Raw genomic sequence first — 13796 nt, 5'->3', positions numbered from 1 at the left:
GCAAGGTGATTCTAGGTGTTGACCGCATGTTCAGAGAGCTAGCTGTGCATTAGCGACGCGAGGCTAGGCGTTGACCGCTCGATGACAGGGCGTCAGACCACTTCTCTCCTTTGGTTTCCTTTTACGACAGGTCCACTCTTTGCATTCTCCACTCATGGCCGTGGTGACCACTCAACCAGAAAAGGACTCAAGCCTTTTTTTTTTTTTTTTGACACATTTGGGGGCCAATGAACTGAAATTGTGTGAATTTCACTACATACTGTAACACTTTATCACATTTGCAAGTAGCAAGCACTGGGAGGCTAGGGTTGGTGGTGGGGGGGTGGGGGTTGGGGGGGGGGTGTAATTCAATCAGTCTGTGAAGACGACATGAGGCCGCCAGAGAGAGTGAAGTGAGGACTTTGACAGTACATAGACAGGACATATTAGCATCGAATAAATCTGTCATTTTCACCTCATGCCAAGCAGATGTCATTATTAATGGATTGGAGAGGAATGCTTTAATTGCCATGTACTGATAAGAGTGAACTTCAAGAAACAAGAAATCTGTGTTTCGGCGAAACGCGCCTGTTTGCTTGCTCTGCTGCTGCTGAAGTTTTCATTAAAAAAGACTCTTACTTAAGACTTTGTGAGTGCGGATTATAACTCTTTACCGGCTACTTATTTGGACACTTGTGTTTGGCCCTTTCGCTGGTTTATTGTGCACAGCGATGCTGACGCTTTCCTGTTCTCTCTTCCACGCTCTCTCTGTTCAGGTTTATTTGTAGTTTCCACTGTAGCCCTTTGACGCCATGTTTTCTGTTAGGTTTTATTCGCTGTGTAGCCGTAGGCTACCTGTGTTAGTGTGCCTGAGTTCTTTAGTAACGTTTTTGTTTCCTCGCAAACCTGCTCCGCTTCTCTGCACCTTGATTCCACACACACACCCCGTTCCTGAAGCCGGTGGCTTAACACTGACGTCACATGTACAACACCTATTGCATAACGGGGAGGTGCCAACGGGCATTATTTCCAACAGGCATCGGCCTAGTTCCATAACATCTTTTATTTCTCTTATTCTTTCTAAATGCTATGTGGATTAAGTGTGTTTTGATTGCCATTTGGGATCGTTCTCATTGCCCGATAATGGTACTTAACCCATTTAGAACGGGTACACATTATTGTGTATCATTATTTTAAGCTTTAACCATTGAAAAATAGCAGATCTACAAGTGTCTATAAGTGTCTTTTGAATCCTTCTAAGGTTTTTTGAAAAACCCATGTTTCTATGTCAGCAATCTGGCTAGACATGGTCAAAGAAAAGGTCCTTTTCACTTAACTGGAGCTCAGTTAGTCTGTTCTTGAGAGACTACTGTGTCAGTGGTGCTCAAACTTGTTCATGTGAAGGACCCCCAAACTGATATTTATTTGGCCATGGACCCGCATCTCAAAATATTTAGCTCCAGGGACCCCCCAGAAGCAAAATTTGAGTTACAAACGTTCGCTTTAAAAATACATATATTCAAAGATTTGCACACATTTTCACGACTTTTTTCAAAAATAGCAGATCTACAAGCTCGCAACCGCGCTGTGAGCTTGTATATCTGCTATTTTTCAATAGCTAAAGCATTCAATAATTCTAGGCCTAAATCACAGTATTCAATCCTGGCTGCATTTATGAGTGAAAACTGTCACAAGTCAAAATAAAAACAGGAATGTCTTTCTAGTCAAGATTTTAAAAGGACTTGTTGACTTTAACAAAGTAATGATACATGGGTCAACCCCTAAGCCACGGTTCTGGGTGAGCTGCTTGAATATATCACTGGTTCGGGCAGGCAGGCAGGCATGCACACCTACGAGCAGCTTTGTTTACTCTGCCTTTGCCAAAACTTGTATTTTTTTATTTATTTTTTAGGTCAGGCAGCAGAGGCTACTACTGAGACTACGGCTGACTTAATCAGAGGAAAGTTAAAAATGGGCGAAGCTAAGGTTGCACAAAGTGGGCCAAAAAAGTAATGTGTGGGAGTGGGAAAGGGAGAGAGAGAGAAGGAGAGACAGAGTTCATGTGCTCAAAGACAAACTAGGCCTACGCTACTCTACTATTTTGTTAAAGTGCTGCGTTAAGATGTGAAACTAGGATACACTGTTTGTTTTCGTGGTTTCAAACACCTGAACAGAATAAAAAAATCTGGTGACATCGAATATAACTGGGCTTGCACAGTCACAGAATTACACATGGTTGTTCACGGTGGGAATGAATGAGGTTACGGCCCGTATACTGCATCAGGAATATGCATTCAAGGCATATTTGTATGTGTGTGAGAGAGAGGGAGAGAGCGTGACAGAGTTCATGTCTTTAATAAAGGGTTACTTTAACAATAAAGAACACAGTTTGAAACAATTCATCTCTTTTGTTTAGCCTACCTTTAAACATCTTTTTGGTTGTTCACCCTATTTGAGTGTAGACTAGGGCATTCACGAATAGTGATTTTTAGTATTCAAATTATTCGACCCCAAAGAATTCGAATAGTCGAATATTCGACAGGACTGGCCAAACTGTCCAAACTGTCAAATATTAAGTAAGCAAGAGGCGAACATTGTGAAAATAGCCGATCTACATGCTCATAACGCCTTGCGTTGCGAGGCGTTGTGAGCATGTAGATCAGCTATTTTCACAATATTTATCTGCGGAACCGAGTCACATTAAATGTAATACCTACAATTCCAAGTGCTTGTCAGGGTGGGGGTCCCCAGTTCAAATATGTTTATTTTGGGGGTCACGGCCCAAAAAGGTTTGAGAAGCCCTGGTATAGAGCATTAACAAATTCATCCACCAGGGGCATCTTATGACTTCCTATCTAGCCAAGCTTTATAAACTATATATTAAAAAAAAAAATATATATATATAAATACGCGAATATTCTACTTCGGTGAACAACGTTGAATAGTGACTTTGATATTTGAATATTCAAATATTCAAATATTTGGTGAATGCCCTAGTGTAGACACACACAAGTGACTTTTGGTCTTGGAAGTGCTGCGCTATGACCTCAGTGATATGGGCACGTAACAGCAGTGTTGGGCAATAACATATTACTTAGTAGGCCTAATACATTACTGTATATGGCTCCTCCATACCTCCAAAACCTGATCAACTCCTACACCCCCACCCGTTCACTTAGATCAGCCAACACAGGGATGCTGACAGAAACCCTCGCTAAAAAGCCCCAGGACAAAAATCCACTCGTCCGAGACAGTTTGCCCTCCTGGCCCCCAAGCTGTGGAATAAACTCCCTGTTGCACTTAGAACAACGGACTTTCGCCGTGGACTGAAGACTGACCTTTTCATGTATTATCTGCTTATTGTAAGTCGCTTTGGATTAAAAGCGTCTGCTAAATGCCTAAACCGTAAACTGTAAACTCTAATATTATTAGCCTACCCAGTAATGAGTAGTGTAGAGGATTACTCTGCCAAAATAGTAATATTATATGCTATATTACTATGTAAACAATAGTACATATTACATATTACTCTGTTTTTGTTGGCTGCCTCTTGAAAACATTTTGTTTAAAAGGTCAAGAGCGATTGCTACTTTATTTTATATTTATTATTTATATTTATAATTTACTTATTATTATTACCCTTATTAAAAAAAATCAGTTCTAAAAGGAGCTGGCTAAACAGAATGTGTTGTACAGGTGGGTTGGGGGGGGGGGAATTCAAATGTAATATATTACTCTTGATTCCAATTAATAAGTAATATAATATTATTTAATGTTTTTAGGAGAAAAGTATTACTTTCCTGAATAATATTGCCCAACACTGCTGGTGATGGCCAAATGGAAATAACAATCTTTATACACAGTTGGCCAATAACAACAAAACATGTAAAAATCCTCTGTCAAACAGGGGCAGTTTTACCTTAACTATGCAGGTTTACACAAATGGCTTCTTTCGTGAAAAATGCATGAAGACATGCAATCAAAACGGAATAAACACACATGAAACAGATGAAAATAAATCCCAGCATGTTTCAGATATCTGTGTTTGTCTCGGATAATGATGTTTTCCCCTTGGTTTGTTTTAAGCTGGATCTTACCTTATGAGGACAAATGGGGGGCGAAGAGTTGAAAGACTTCTCTGGCGTCTGGTTTGCGTTCTACAAGGAAAAAACATATTATCAGAGACATGCTTTCTGTAGAGGGCATCTTGCAGCAAATCTTTAGTGACAGTAGGTGCAGCTTATTTCCTGGTCCTCTCCATTAGCATTTCTGTGCAGGGACGTGCTGGCCATTGGGAAAAGCGGGACAACTCCCGAACGGCCGGTTCATTCCCGGCCGGTAAAGAAAAAATAAAATGTCGGCCTTCGATCCATTTTGGGGGCTGGGCGGCCAACAAAGTAAATCGTCACTGTCGGGCAGAAACCTCTTATCTCCAAGTTTCAAATGTGTACATTTTTTCGCAAAGCAAAGCCCTGCTTCATCATACAAGGCCGTCGCACAAAAGTAGTGAAAACAGCTGATCTACAAGCACACAACGCCTCGCGGTGCGAGGCGTTGTGTGCTTGTAGATCGGCTGTTTTCACTAGTTTAAATTATTTTTAAAATGATAAATACAAAACAAACGGTTTTGGACATACAAGGTTTCCACCCGACAACAACGAAATATAACTCATGTAATTGGCCCGCTGGCTTGTCACTTATCATGATCTGAAATGGCACATCTTTCAGCAGCGCTATAGAGAGATCTCTCTCTCTCTATAGCGCGCAATGAGGGCCTCTCCAACTCTTTTTCCCGGGCTGAATCAGGGGCCCAGCACGTCCCTGTTTCTGTGAAACATTTCAGTGGACTTAAGAGACCCTGTATCAACCAGCAGGTCTTACACTAATCCCAGACCAGATGTGGCAGTCTTTGCGCACACTGTCCCGCAGGGATTTCATTGATGGTTTTAAATCTTTATCTCGTAAATATCATCACGGATGGTGGTGGTGGGGGGGGGACCAACAAACATATTTTGGTTAGTTTCGTTCTGTTTTGTTTGACACTTAACCCATTTTTTTCCTTTTTCTTTTCTTTCCAGCAGCGATTGCAAATCCTTCTTTATTAGAATATTTCGCCCAAACATATGTCCCGCATTTGACATACATGCCTATATATGCATATTTTGAGGTGAGATGATTATCACGTTGTTAATACACCCGATACATCACTCGGTTACAAGGAAACACCATTAAAAAGGCAGACACAAGGTAACAACAGATGGTCCCGCTGTTTGCGATTATGCAAAGATCCGACGTATTTGCATATTCCTGATACCATTGAATAAGAAGCCAAGCAGGACCCATTGTGAGCTGTGACCTTAGTCGGGAATGCAAAAAAGCGTGGGGTGAGACGGGCCCAGTGGGGGAAGTGGCTGGGCTTTGCCAACTTCCTTGGGAATCATCGGAGGGCCTTGCCTCCTGGGAAGAAGACCCTGTTGATTCCACACAGGTGCTTTCAGTTACGGATGTCCTCATCCAATTATGTGCCTGTGGTATGTCTGATGCTCCCTGACACTATTAATGGCTTCCTCGTGATATCACCAAGAGAGATGAGACACTCAACTGTCCAAGACTCTTAACATCTATATTTCATCGCGACTTAAAGGGGGGAACACCGCAGAGGCCAAAGCAACCGAGATTGGCCCTCGCTACAGCATAAATACCAAGCTCATGAAATATAAATGGATGAATGGGCCTTTGCTGGGATGTCGGAATTAGTAGACACAATTTCTCCCTTACAGACGGAGCAGCACTATAACCATGATATAATAATTGATGTGACAAATAAACATGAGTTATTTTCTTTGGGGAGAGAAGCGGGGATTTAATTTCTCTCTCTCTCTCTCTCTCTCTCTCTCTCTCTCTCTCTCTCTCTCTCTCTCTCTCTCTCTCTGTCTCTCTCTCTCTGGAGTGTGCGCGCGCATGCACACGTTAGAGAGAGAGAGAGCATATCGTCGTTGTCGGGTGAAAACCTTGTATGTCCAAAACCGTTTCATTTAAAAAAATGATTTAAACTAGTGAAAACAGCCGATCTAAAAGCACACAACGCCTCGCACCGCGAGGCGTTGTGTGCTTGTAGATCTGCTGTTTTCACTACTTTTGTGCGACGGCCTTGTACGATGAAGCAGGGCTTTACTTTGTGGAAGAACGTACACATTTGAAACTTGGAGATACGAGGTTTCCACCCGACAACGACAATATTCATGTACACTATTTGTGTATGCACATTTTGTGTCCTTGTGTGAGTATGATTGGTTTATGATGATTCTCATTGGGCAAAAGTTCAAAATCCTTTTACCCCTCCCTTTTTTTTGGAATGACCTTGATCTATTTCCAAAAATGTAATGCGATCATTGCTGACATGATCACCCCACCATAAAAAAAAGTTTGGGCGTGTATGCTTTCCTACTTCAAGGACACAATAGATGCCAGTTTATTTTAAGTTTGGAGATGTCAGCAGCAACCTTTGCAATAATTCCATGGCTCGTTTTGCAAATCAAAGCTTACATCAATTGCACACTGGTGTTATGTCCCTGTACATCCAGATAATTGCAGCTAAGTATTCTATGAATGGAACAGATGAGTAACACCATCAGTGTTGCCAGATGTACGATAATTATCGTATTTGTACGATAGTTTGACCCGCTGTACGATGTATGATCAATAATTCAAAAAATGCCCAAATGTATGATAATCTCGGCATATCACCAAAAAGAGCGTGAATTCACTATTTTCCCTGGCTGCTGATCTGGGATCTGGTTTGGCTTCTCAAAATAAGCCAGGAAATCAGTCTTATCTGACTCTAGATCTGTACTTGGAGGCATTAAAAACACCGGTTGTATCTTTCCAGACCAGTTTCAGGCTTTTATTTGTGTAAGCTCCAGGAAGTTGCCTGCCTCCACGCAGCATATATGATGCGTTTTTGTCACACAGGAGTCTCAAACAAGGTCCTTTCTTACACTAAAGACAAATTTTTTGGTGAAATTACGTTTTTTCTCTTTTTTGTCTCTGTACGATAGTTTCATGTCAAATACGATCATTCTGAGCCTCTGGTACGATAATTCAACATTTCCCATTTGGCAACACTGAACACCATTGGGAAACTCTGGTTGCTGGCTTAGATCCAACATTTCACATCCATGCCACAGTTAAACTTTTGTGATCTCTTTATCAGAATCAGAAAAGTCTGTTGTGTAATAGGCCTAATCAGTTGGTGTAAATTAACTACATTTACTCAAGTACTGTACTTAAGTATATTTTCAATGTATATTTACTACTTTCTGTACTTTTACCTCTACTCCACTACATCTCAGAGGAAAATATTTGACTTTTTCTCCACTACATTTATATGAAAACTTTAGTACTTTGTAGATTTTGATTATTATTACAAAACATACTTAACCACTTCAGCCTTGTATATGTTTCGGCCATTTGAAAATAGCAGATCTACACCATGCGTCGCCATGCGAAGCATTGTGAGCTTGAACATCGGCTATTTTCAACTTTTTAAACTTGTGGAATGGGTTAGTCAGTTTGAGATTATAAGTAAATAATTGATAATGTGTGTGCTGCACTAATAAAACCAAACAGCATATGGTAATTTCAGGGCATGCAAAGTGAACGTAAATTAAGTATTGGTTTAATTCTAAAACCCAATCTTGAAATTACTGTTTTAGTTTGAATAAAGAGAAATGGCTGTTGAAGCTTGATAGGAGCCAATCTAAATCCCCTCCTGCGCGTGCACTCACGCGAACGTGCGCATGCATGCACACACGCACACACACATACTTATCTCCTCGGGCTATAATCACTGTGCTATGTTTTTTAACAAGCTTGATGGTATTACATTTGCATTAGCAGAACAAAACAATGCTTTTCAATCTGGCCATGTTATGCTCACCTATATAAGATTAATATTAAGATGTAATCATTTATCAATAACAATGGGTTTTTGATGTTTTAGACACTTTAACATTAGTAGTGTATCTTCTTTATTAGGAATGTCATTATAGGTAGGCCTAAACATTTCCCTCCCCCCCCCCCCCAGAAAAACTGATGATCACAGCTTTAGATCTGCTATTAAACATTTTGAAAAGTAAAACAAAAATATTGAATATTTTAATTCATTTTAAAACAGTGCATACGTGGTTAACAAGATGTATCTTGATTCTATTAGGAAATACAAATATAGACATCATAAAATAGATTATGAGAGAAATAAATACATAAGGCAAGGTGCTATAGTGACAATACTACGACAATATGCCATATGTTTCGGTCTACTTCTGGTCCGGAACATTTTGTATCTGATAGGGAAACACTATTGACAAGGCTGGCAACAGAGGGCTTTGTATTACACCACATATTGATGTTTTTGTCTTTCCAGAGTGCCTGGATGGTTATTGTAATTTGATACGAGCCAGAGAGCACAACGCTGTGATGTATTACAACGTTGGTTTTCTGAGGAAACGGAAAGATAACTGAAATATGAGTTTCTACTGTATGCTTTCTTGGCGACATGCTGACTTAGCCAGGATGATGTCTGTGGTCCCTCCGTTTTGAGTTTCTTACGCATAACCCCCAAAACTAACTCTAATCAGCAACTTTACATGTCTCCACTTCGGTCCCATCCTAATTTACAGTACACTTTAAGACAGAATAAGACATAATTAAGCCATAATAAGAAATAAAATGTGTTGGTAATTAGAACTTATGTGTTTTATTAGACAGAAACAAAGACAGAATAGTAGAAAGAGCGGATGCCGCCACACGACCGGCAGTTCGAACGGCTGTCGGCACTGCATCGCCGGCGATAGGACTGGCAGTTCGAACGGCAGTCGCACTGCATCGCCGGCGATAGGACTGGCAGTTCGAACGGCAGTCGCACTGCATCGCCGGCGATAGGACTGGCAGTTCGAACGGCAGTCGCACTGCATCGCCGGCGATAGGACTGGCAGTTCGAACGGCAGTCGCACTGCATCGCCGGCGATAGGACTGGCAGTTCGAACGGCAGTCGCACTGCATCGCCGGCGGCGATAGGACTGGCAGTTCGAACGGCAGTCGCACTGCATCGCCGGCGATAGGACTGGCAGTTCGAACGGCAGTCGCACTGCATCGCCGGCGATAGGACTGGCAGTTCGAACGGCAGTCGCACTGCATCGCCGGCGATAGGACTGGCAGTTCGACCGGCAGTGCCGGCAGCAGGACCGGCGGCCGCCACACTGACCGGCAGGTCCCGTCACGGTGGTGGCTGCTGTGACAGTTACCAGGCTGCCATATCCAGCCTAAGAAACCGTAGAAACGGGGGGAAAATAGAATGTACTTCTTAAAATAAATGTACCGTATCATGCTAAGGTATGGCAACATGACTGGTGTCTTGCACGCGCGCCTTCGCGCTCGTGCAAGACACCAGTCATGTTGCCATACCTTAGCTTTTTCTGAACTGACACCACTGTGTGATGTGTTGTGAGCTTGTGGTGAGCTATTTTCGTCGAGTGAAACGCTTGTACGGCAAAGTATGAAATAGGGCTTAAGTGGTCAACTAAATGACCGTCAAGTAGCTAATGTGTGGGGAACCCCAAGCAGCTTTCTAATATAGCAACTCACTTAGAAAGGACATTAGGAAACATAATAATAGCCTCTAGCCCTGGTTTTCCAGGCTAGGAATAGAGTCTGGCATGCTCAGTTGTGATTTCACTCCCCCCAAAGTAGTGAGGGACCAATCAGGGCCCAGTATGCAAATATGGGTGGCGTTTATCACGAAAGGCATTTTCTTAAATCCGCCCCTTGGAAATGCAGGTTCCACACAGAGATTCCAGACTAATACATAGTGATATTAGTCTGGCCATGCCAGGCTACTCTATAGACCATATTCACACCACGGCCATCTTGGATCACATGACCACATGGGGTGGCAACGCAGCCAATCAGAAGCTGTTGGTATAAGGCAAGACCCACCCGCGGAAGCTTTGATTGGTTGTGTGCCACCCCATGTGATCCAAAATGGCCGCAGTGTGAATTATGGTCTATTCCTAGACCAGATCTAGTTGTCAACACTGTCGGGCGGAAATCTTGCATGTCTAAAACTGCTTCCTTTCAAGAAATTGACACAATAACCAGTGTTCAAATCGACTTGTTAAAGTCATGCAGTGTAAAATGTTCCATTAAACAAAAAAGATTTTTATATATAATTATATCATTAATATGACGTTCCAGAATGTCCTCGGGCGCTAGGACCCTGCAGCATTCGGTTTTGAGTGGCACTTCTGTATACAAATATTATATATAAATATTAATAAAACCCACACTTTCAACCTGGCATCTATTCTGGGCATCTCATTAAAGACAAACATTTTTGAAATTAGCAAAAAATGGCAGCTCTGCAAAGCAAAATGTGTCGCATCGCAAAACTTTTCTACTGTCACTATTTTGTGCAGCACTGTCATACGACTAATTATAAAATAGACTATAAAAAAATCAAATAAAAAACATTGAAAAGATGTAAAGATACAAGTTGTCTGCCCGACGGTGATGCTGTATATGAGTCTGGTCACATTCAGCAAACCCAACTTCCCCAACAGGGGTGTCAATTGGGTATGCAGGGTATGCTCTGCCATATACCCTGGGTCCAGGAGGGGAAATAAAAGTTACTTTTAAATACAAATCCTGTCTCTTTGTATATCTGTGCTATTATGTTGTTAAATTACAGTAAAATAACTACAAATGTAAAATTTTACAAAATGGTCACTTTAACAAGGTATTATAATTATATTCTACGCACTTTTATTCTCCCCATCTTGACAAGAAGGTATATTCCCAGGTTCTGTAGGTCAGCTGCACAGGTGTAATGCATTATTGTTAATTGTGGCAAGTTTAGTTGCACTTGAACAACCGTTCCAGGCTGCCATATCTAGGCCAAGAAACCATAGAAACGGGGGGAAAAAATTGAATGTACTTCTTAAAATAAATGTATCATGCCTGTTGCTAAGGTATGGCAACATGACTGGTTCGCGCGCGTGCGAGACACCAGTCATGTTGCCATACCTTAGCTTTTTTCTGAACTGACGCCACTGTTCCCCGACAAACCCTGGAAGAAAACAAAGACAATAACTATGCAGTGCTGAGTGGACAGAAGGACTTCTGGCCCATTTGTATTTCACTCTGCATTCTCTGCACTCACAGGGGGGGCTTCATGCTGACAACTTCTCTCGCTCCACTCAAAAGCGCCTCCCTGCATGCAGCGAGGCACTGCCCAAGCTGCTTTTCTATCTCTATTCCCCCACCAACACACCCACAACCTCCCAACCAGTGGTGGAAACAGTACCCACATTTCTTACTTAAAGGGATCCCTGGCTAATATGACAAATATGCCTTAATACATTATAATTTTCCTCTATAACTACAATGTAAAATTAAAAACACCTCAATTATTGTATTTCTTCTAGAAATAGCTAATCTTTCACTCAATAGGGAAAATGCCCGTCGCAAGTTGATGATGTCATAAATATCATGTGTCATCTATCCCTATGGAATTTATGGCATGCATGTGCAAATAAAAACAAACTAAATACTTCCTATGGTTAATATGAGCATCAAATCAATATTTCAAAGGTGTTTGTGTTTTTTTTATTTTTTTATTTTTTTTGCACATGCATGCCATGGATAGATCACACATGACATTTATGACATCATCAACTTACGACAGGCATTTCCCCTATTGAGTGAAAGATTAGCTATTTCTAGAAGAAATACAATATTTAAGGTGTTTTTAATTTTACATTGTAGTTAAAGAGGAAAATTATAATGTATTAATGCATATTTGTCGTGTTAGCCAGGGATCCTTTTAAGTATAAAAGTATCAATACCGCAATGTAGAAATACTCTGTAAGGGTGCACACACATCAAAATAGAAAATACCTATGAGAGTGGAGTCCACATTCCACCATTGCATTTCAATGAGAATGAAGTGGTTTCATGCCAGTAGAGGATTTCTGCAAAAAACACTCAATTCTCATTGAAATGCATTGGCGGAATGTGGAATCCACTATATTTTGGTGTGTGTGCACCCTTAGGCTGCACCCACACCAAAGTACCCATGAGAGTGGAATCCGCGTTCCTTCAATGCATTTCAATGGGGGCGTTTTCATGTCAGAAGAGGATATCTGCGCGCTGCGCTGACCTTGTGTTTATGCTGGAGCAAAGATTCTGGTTTCCCCCCTCTGTCCAATCGGGTGAGTCTAAGGCGGAATGGGGAGGGTTCTGGAAGTGACTGACAGGCGCGGCACTGGCTTTGGGACAGAATGTGCTCTCTGAGTTTTTAGACAGCCGCACACCAAAAGAGTTTATCCACTGGAGACCATATTTTGTGTGTGCACCCTAAGGGTGCCCTCACACCAAAATACCTATGAGAGTGGAATCCGCGTTCCGCCAATGCATTTCAATGAGAGTGAAGCTGTTTCATGCCAGCAGAGGATTTCTGCAAAAAACGCTCCTTTATCATTGAAATGCATTGGTGGAACGCGGATTCCACTCTCATAGGTATTTTGGTGTGAGGGCACCCTTACAAGTAAAAGTCTGGAATTCAAAATTTACTTGAGTAAAAGTACAAAAGTATTGGTATCAAAATATACCTAAAGTACCAAAAGTAAAAGTACTCATTCTCCCATTTCAAGTTTTCAAATGTAGGCTATAACGATCTTTTGAAAATAGCAGATCAAGTAAAGTTTTGAGATGTGACGCGATTATACTTTGTAGAGCTGCCATTATTGCACATTTCGGTCGAAAGTAGTTCATATTTGTCTATACGGAAGTACCACGCACGCACGCACGCACGCACGCACGCACGCACGCACGCACGCACACACACACACACACACACACACACACACACACACACACACACACACACTGTTTTGCCAATCCCGTCCCATCCCCTAGGATTAAAGAAATGCTGTTGGTCCAGGATTATCAGATGCCTTTGTTCATGTGACTGCCATGTTTTTCATCTGCAGAAAATATACTCTCTCTGTCTGAACATAATAACAGGTAAAATAAAAATTACACTTTGAAATATCATTAGAGGGAATAATACACACAGTGCATAGTTATTTCATATTACAGTAGCGATGTTTTAAAATAAATAAGTCAGCCCTGTTTGTTGTGTATAATCGCTGGTGTATGTACACTATGGCAGTCTGTTCATGGGGGGTGGGGTATGTTGGCTTGAATATTAACATTTTCAGTGCTGAATAGTCTCTATGCCATTCTTTATTCCACTCTTTTTTTTGTCGTACTCTGCATTGTCTGCTCCTTTTTGAGCGGTGGTCACAACCCTCCTATATGTGGCGGTGTGTGTGGGTATGTATGTCTGTCTGTATGCGTCCGTCCGTGTCTGTAGCCTGCAGTAACCTTTTCTGACCACACATGTTAAGGGAGGGGCGCTGTTGTTCAGACTCACATTCGCACACACACACGCACGCACGCACGCACGCACGCACGCACACACACACACACACACACACACACACACACACACAGCCTCCACCGCTCAGTTCACACGAGTGTGATTTTTTCCCCTCTAAACAAATCTCTCCAATCAAGCTCACAATGTTTATACACGATGTGTACGTCGCAATACAAGGGCATTAATTGTGAGCTTGTATCCGCTATTTTTTACCCAATGTTTGCCTATAATGCCTATTATAACATGCCCAGATATAGGCACGCTAAGGGGTTCGCGTGGTTAAAGATTACCTTTAGGCACGTTTTGCTTCATTTAG

At 41.7% G+C, this 13796-nt stretch overlaps 1 protein-coding gene across 2 annotated transcripts in view; it reads right to left on the bottom strand.

Annotated features, from left to right (window-relative positions):
• The window catches only part of pcdh11 (protocadherin 11), a gene marked incomplete at both ends in the record, with an annotated part of 287369 nt that overhangs the window by 178117 nt on the left and 95456 nt on the right, over positions 1–13796 (bottom strand). For both annotated transcript variants that reach the window (XM_080745564.1, XM_080745565.1), the window contains one exon: positions 4077–4136. In XM_080745564.1, the coding sequence (XP_080601690.1) occupies positions 4077–4136 (60 nt within the window). The remainder of the gene's footprint in view (positions 1–4076; positions 4137–13796) is intronic.

This window comes from Nannobrachium achirus (assembly GCF_963921795.1).
Source record: "Nannobrachium achirus genome assembly, chromosome: 17".
In the NCBI taxonomy this organism is placed as follows: domain Eukaryota; kingdom Metazoa; phylum Chordata; class Actinopteri; order Myctophiformes; family Myctophidae; genus Nannobrachium; species Nannobrachium achirus.
The sequence above is the reverse complement of the archived record's forward strand: the minus strand, read 5'-3'. Positions and strand labels throughout refer to the sequence as shown.